The sequence below is a fragment of the Gossypium raimondii genome, chromosome 6 (assembly GCF_025698545.1).
Source record: "Gossypium raimondii isolate GPD5lz chromosome 6, ASM2569854v1, whole genome shotgun sequence".
Taxonomy (NCBI): Eukaryota; Viridiplantae; Streptophyta; class Magnoliopsida; order Malvales; family Malvaceae; genus Gossypium; species Gossypium raimondii.
In genome coordinates this window covers 7,725,181-7,731,631 of record NC_068570.1, presented here as the reverse complement: position 1 = coordinate 7,731,631, position 6,451 = coordinate 7,725,181, and the positions used below count along the sequence as shown (strand labels likewise).

The following is a 6,451-nucleotide window of genomic DNA, read 5'->3' as shown; positions in this document are numbered from 1 at the left end:
TGCATAAAGATATGATATTTTACATGCATCAAACTTTTACGAATCATGCTAATAAGTTATGATAAATACTCCTCATTACACTTGACTTTTGGTGAGAGCCAAATATTTCCCATTTTAGAATTTTTGAATGTGCGGTATATATTCAAAATGCTCCACCACAATGCACAAAATGCGTATTTAAAGAAAGTTAGGAGTAAATATTAGTTATTAGTCCTTTTTTATTAGATATTTTTAAAAAGTTGGAGATTCTATTATGATTTGATTTGGTGATTACTATTTTGATTTGATATTTTTCCCAACATTAGGAGGAGAGAAATAACAAACTAGATGAAATAATTACTTGGGATTAATATCATTATTTAGATCCTTACAGAAAGTTATTTGAACTAAAAGTTTAAAAGATAATTCACTTAATTGCAAGTTAACTGCTAGATGCACTTACTGACCTGATAGAATAACCAAATGTTATATACCAGCTAATGGTTTGATTTGAATTGAAGTCCAAGTAGCGCAACCTATTAGAATATATGAAAGTAATGCATACCTAAAGCATGGTAGATCAATTGGTTCTAAGGATGAAAATTCTTATAAAAGAAAATAAGAAATCTAAATGGTCATATACTGGAAGGGGGTGCTCCAAAAAACACCAGACATAACTAATTATTAAAACTATAGAAGTTATTCATGTACCTAAAGATTAAAATAGAGAAAATGAAGAAATCTCAATAAGTTATGTCAAAATGAGAAAATATGGACTTGAAATGAAATGTTGTCGACAATGGTTTTGCATGCAATATTATTTTGAAATAATAAAAGAAAATGAGGATCTTGAATAAATTTGTCATGAAATATAAACATAGAATAGATTGGTCAAAATAGAAAGAGACAATTCAAGTAGAATTAAACTCACTTTCAAATTGTGAGTTTCTGGACCTATAGTCAAAAAATTTAAAGGTGTAAAGTCTGTGGAATACTAATTGACAGTCTTGCAAAAACAAAATAAGAAAAATGAAGTTTTCCTCTTTGCCCTAACATTTATTATGAAAAGATATAATATTCTTTTTGGGTGGATGCAATAACATTTAAATATCTTATTAGTTTGGTGGTCCATAAAAAGTTGGCATACGCCTAATGATAGTTGGTACAAGCTTTTATGTAAATCACTATATATTGAAATTTATATTCAAATCCTTAAAGGATTTAAAATGTTAGAAGCTTATAAAATTCTGAGAAATTGTTCAATGTGTTTGCATAAATATTTATATAAATTAATTTGAACATATATATTTTTATTGAAGGATGATGATCAAAGTTTGTTATGATTAATGTTGGAACTCCTAAAAAGATTAAAATATATTTCCCCAAAATTCTTCCTTAGTCACTGATGACCTTTAGAAGAATCATGATATAAGCATTTAGTAAATCCGTTAAAGTGATCATTTGAAAAGCTAGTATTCAAGGTTGAAATACGTAGACTCTAATATATCATGTGATGTTGTCATGAGAGGGAGTAAATATCATTTGTACTCTTTTTTCCCTTAATTGATGTTTTTTCTCACCAGATTTTCTTGGTAAACTTTTTAATGAGGCAGCATGTTATGCGTATTAATATTTTAACAAGATTGATTTATTGTTTGTTTTCAAAATTTTAATTTAATAGTTGAGTTATCGAATCCAAACTTCTCAAATAGAAGAATGATTAACAATGTAATGTATAAAATGATTTAAATAGAGAATATCAAATATCAATGAACATAAAATTTGATGATGAAATTAATTTCAAATTTTGATAATTAAAATAAAACTTAAAAAAATTAAGTGATAGATAACATACATTCTCTTATAATATAAATTATAATAAAAATATGAGGTGAAATATATATGTTGAGTTGGAAAAGGATGAAAGAAAATTAGTAGCAAACAATCCAAGACAAATAAAACTAAGGATATATCCTTAAAACCATTGATCAACACTTTTCCTCACTTCAAACTGCCTTCCCTTCTTTTTCTTCAGCTTCACATTAGATGCTTCTTAGGCCTGCTTAAAATCATCAACTTCAATCCATTAATTTTATATCAAATCAATCAAATGATAAACGTTCTACTATGAAAATATAATTATAATTTAATATAATCATTAATTTAAAATTTTTATAATTAATTAAAATATTATGATACATATTAATATTTTATTAAAATTATAAATTCACATGTTTTAATAATTTCATAAAAATAAAATAATTTAATAACTTCTATTATATATCATTTATAATCTAATATTTTTAATAGTTATTTTCTGTTTTCACCTCATTGCCACATCTGCATTTAAATTCAACACACACCTCAACGTTAATTTTAATCTCCTGTTAAAATAATTAATTTCACCACTACTACTATTTTTAACCTTACCAGAAAAAAATTATAACTTTTAAAAATGAGTCTTAAATTCACCAGTATTTCACTACTTAACAAATTCATGAATTTTATTTTAAAATGTATAAATTCCTGAATTGGAAAAATACTCATAAATGTTCACAGATTATATTATTTTCAAAGTCTAAATCCATAACCTGAAAATAGGAGAAATCCACAAACCCATTAATACGAATAACCAAATGAACTAACTGAGCTGTTGTTTTAACCATAAAAGAAGCCATTTCTACCTTAAAGCAAGATAATCAAAGCTGAGTTTTGCAAAACTTTCCGTAAACAGAATTAGCCACTTCCATTATTCATCTTAGTTTGGTTGTTGGTTTCCAGCATCAGCCCAAAATGGATATGAGGAAAGTGTGCCCACTCCATGTACGAATTGATTAAAAAGAAAAAAAAAGTCAGTATAAACCAAAAATAGTAAATTCTAAACAAATTTGTTACCATGCATTTCCTTACATTCTTAGCAGCAGTGCTGAATGCTTCTCTGTGGCTGATATCTGGATTGTTGGCCTTGATCCTTTGAATCTCCTCTCTACATTAGTCCACAATTAAATCCATATAATTATTTACTCTACTGCCAGACATTTAGCCTTCCATATAAGTTAATGGTGTTTAAGATATCGTACTTAATGAAGCGGTTGTATGCAGAAGGTACTCGCTGCCTCTTCTCGGGAGCTGAAAAACAAACAATGGCCCCTTACGCACATTATTTAGGAAAAAAAGTGGAAGGACACAAAAAACAAGGTTTTAAATAGAGAGTTTATTTGATTAACTTACGTCGGTTCACTACCCTTTCCTCAGTCGCATTGTTAGGCAGAGGAGGTCGCATTGACAACTTGTTGTGGCTGCATTTCGATGAGGAACCCAAATCCCTCCTATAATCCTCTATTGCATTATTGGGTGCCTATTTATTATCATAATGTACTGGCTGATTAGTCCTTTCTTAAGTGAGAGAGAGAAAAAAACATTCAAGTGAGTGAATCAGTTAGAATTGTACCATCATTTAAGATAGACCCCTAAATAAGTTTTGTAATGGAAAAAACCAATGGTTCTCTTACAAAAACCCACCCACCTTTTGCCTCTTTCAATTTTCATGTTGTTTTTGTTTCCCTAGATGAAGACAAAGTTCTCCAAATGAAATCATTACAGCACTAACTTACATGTCAATCAAATCAAGCTACCCAAAATCAGACCTTAGTAAACAAAAACAAAACATGAAAAGCGGCAATAAAGTCCAGCTCTACCGAAAAGCAAATTAATTAGGTTTCAATCATGGCGGCTGCTAGGGTTTCCCTGTCGACTGCAACTATTACATAAAAAGAAAAATAAAATTTAGTTAGAAATTCATCATTCATATATCATATCACCTGAATATCTTGCCATGACAGTGACTGAGATGCGGCGGCTGCCATGTTAACGGACCATAGATTGGTGCAGTGCCCGCATCGGACTGTCACTATATCAAACAGACTGCTGCATGGCACGCTCACCTGCGCATTAATCCCCTAATTAATTAACTATTTTTTTTATTAATAGTTTGCAAACCAAAATTCAGCTGTAAATTAGTAACCACAAATCAAAGAAAATCACAGATCAGCTGAAGATTCTTAAAAAAAAAATGGATTTTCTTTATGATAATGATATGCTAGCTTCTATTTTCTTCCTAGATCAACAATATATTCAACTTAAGAAGGAAAAAAAGGAAAAAATAGTGACTAGGTCATTCGAATATTGGTCAAGGAAGAAGCATAGGGTTTCTTTTTTACCCAAAAAAACATAATTAAAAAAAAGATCAGAAATCTCAAGGCCTTTCCCTTCCTCTCTTTTTCTCTCTGGTCTTTGCATTAAGACTTTATCTTTGACTGCAAAAGAAGAAGAAAAAGAAAAGTCCAACGATGGAGACCTGACTGGTAACAAAAACAAGAAAACCCAGAAAGAAAATCAATAGGTTTCAGTAAAAAGCTATCCTCAGAAGCAAAGAGACAGCTTTTATCAGCATCTAAATTGTTCTTTTCTTGTTGTAAGATATACATGGAGAAAGAAATTACTACCAACACTTGAAAATATGAATTAAAAAAGATGTTAGTGGTGGCCTGTTGATAAGAAAGTGTGGAAATAAAGAAAAAATAAATAAAAAAGGCAGATCCCACCCATTAGAAAAAAAAAAAAAAAAGGGAAAAGAAAAAGAAGCAGCAAAGATCCATCGGATAAGATACCGCAAGAACTATGTTGCAAAAGTTGCAAGGGATATAGCAGAGTTGCTCAGGCACAACTTCAATGCAGCTCGACATGTCTTTCAAAGCTTAAAAGCTTTAAGCAACCTCTCCTCAACCCCAACCCCAACCCCTAGAAGGAACACCAAGCAAGAAAGATAACCAAATAGTTCCTCTCTCTAGATAACAAACTAGTAAAAACCACAAGAAGAAAGCAACACTTGGAACCCCCCAAAAAAAAGCTTTTAATTCCCTCCTCAACTCCTTGCTTTAAACCCGGGCTATGTATATCACACCAGTAAACTAAATTTCCCTTTATGTATAGAAAAATTTATTGGGAGAGAGAACCAAGGGATAGCATCCAAAGAGGTATTTAATAATATATATATATATATAAGAATGAAAAGAAAAAGAAAAAGAAAAGTGGGTAATTAGTGCCGATCGAAGTAGCCAGAGGTGGCAGCAAATGCTGCTGGGACGTGGAAGAGGAAATAAAAGGGTGATTTTCTCTAATGGGAAACCGGGTTTAGTGCAATTACTTGGTATTGGTGAGTTAAAGAGATTAGGGTTTGAAGAGAAACGAAAAAGGAATTTTGGAAGTATTACCTATCCTGTCTAGATTATACTTGTTGCTATTATAATGAAATGAGTGTGACCCTGATCCAGACAACCCCCCCCCCCCTGCTACTTCCTCAGCGGACGATGGGGGCTAACTTTTCTTATCTCATTCCTTCTTTCTTCAACTATATGTAAATGGAATCTACCGACAAGTTGTTAGATGAAGTGGAAGTATTAGATTAAATTTGAATCTTAAAATCAATAGTATTAAAGGTTTTACTTAAATACTACCTTTGATTTGAATAGTTTTATACCAAAAAAACTTGTCCAAAGCAACATTAACAACAACGCTTAGCAAAGATTAAAGCTGTAGGATCTTGAGTGTCCATTTTCAAATTTCATCATGTAAAAATTATATGAAGACTAACTTATTAATATAATTAGTTAACTATATCTTCAAAGAAAAAAAAGTTCAAGGGTGACATTTTCAAATTCAAATTTCTAACATTAGTAACATTTTCGGTGTTCATGGGATTTAACCCTTCAAATTTCAACTTTTTAAAACTTTTAATGTCCTTGGTCAACTAACTCCTATAGCAATTTAAATCATGCACCTTATATTTGTGAATAAATGGTAATAATCTTCAGCCCTAATATTTAAAATCTTTCCTCTTTACTACACACCTTCTCTTTGGTTTCTTAACCTTAATTCTATATATAATTTGATAACGACTTATAAAGGTTGTCATTCATTTAGTAAAGATTTGAGATATTTTTTCTATATCAGTTAGGTAGCTAGGGATGACCAAAAAGCTACTTAGGGTTCATTTTTTTAGCTGACAATTCAGCAAGCTGATATCGTGAAATGCACTCTTAAAATCGTTCGAAAAATAGATAAAACGTAAATGAAATATGAAAACACACCTTTGATCATATTAAGAAATTAATATATAATATAATGATGAGAAGTTTATAATTACAAGATCAAGTAAATTTGTATGAGAACTTCAAATTTCATATAATTAGGTGTAAAATGAGTGATTTTTTGAACGATGAAGCCAAAATGGGAACCATATTATTGCACCAAGTGGGGGGGGGGGTGTTTGAGTATCAATGACAAAGGGGAGTCATGGACCCTATTACAGTTGTGTTTCGCAAGGGTTATTAAAGAAAAAAAGGGTCGACAGTATTAAGCAAAGCCTGCTGATGATGAAGCAAGTTGTGTTTGCTGTAAACTGAAAGGGAAA

General features: G+C 30.7%; 1 protein-coding gene across 3 annotated transcripts; it reads right to left on the bottom strand.

Moving 5' to 3' along the window:
* Positions 1-1,819: 1,819 nt before the first annotated feature.
* Positions 1,820-5,248, bottom strand: LOC105774521 (axial regulator YABBY 5). 3 transcript variants are annotated; one of them, XM_052632365.1, is made up of 7 exons: positions 4,650-5,248; positions 3,801-3,923; positions 3,211-3,337; positions 3,060-3,108; positions 2,890-2,965; positions 2,664-2,796; positions 1,820-2,041 (listed from the first exon to the last, which is right to left on the bottom strand). In XM_052632365.1, the coding sequence occupies exons 1-6, from the start codon at positions 4,722-4,724 to the stop codon at positions 2,716-2,718; spliced, it is 531 nt and encodes a 176-aa protein (XP_052488325.1). In that variant the 5' UTR covers positions 4,725-5,248; the 3' UTR covers positions 1,820-2,041; positions 2,664-2,715. The 3 variants fall into 3 exon arrangements, with proteins under 3 accessions (XP_052488325.1, XP_052488324.1, XP_052488326.1); XM_052632364.1 differs by having other exon boundaries at positions 1,820-2,038; positions 4,650-5,246; XM_052632366.1 differs by lacking the exon at positions 4,650-5,248 and adding an exon at positions 4,200-4,516 and having other exon boundaries at positions 1,820-2,038.
* Positions 5,249-6,451: the final 1,203 nt, after the last annotated feature.

Bases quoted from the DNA above. Each gene is read 5' to 3' on its own strand.
- LOC105774521 (XM_052632365.1), bottom strand. From the start codon at position 4,724: ATGTCGAGCTGCATTGAAGTTGTGCCTGAGCAACTCTGCTATATCCCT. The intron at 3,338-3,800 runs GTGATATGATAT...GATAATAAATAG, and splicing joins TGTCATGGCAAGATATTCAG to GCACCCAATAATGCAATAGA. The intron at 2,966-3,059 runs GTACGATATCTT...GGACTAATGTAG, and splicing joins GCATACAACCGCTTCATTAA to AGAGGAGATTCAAAGGATCA.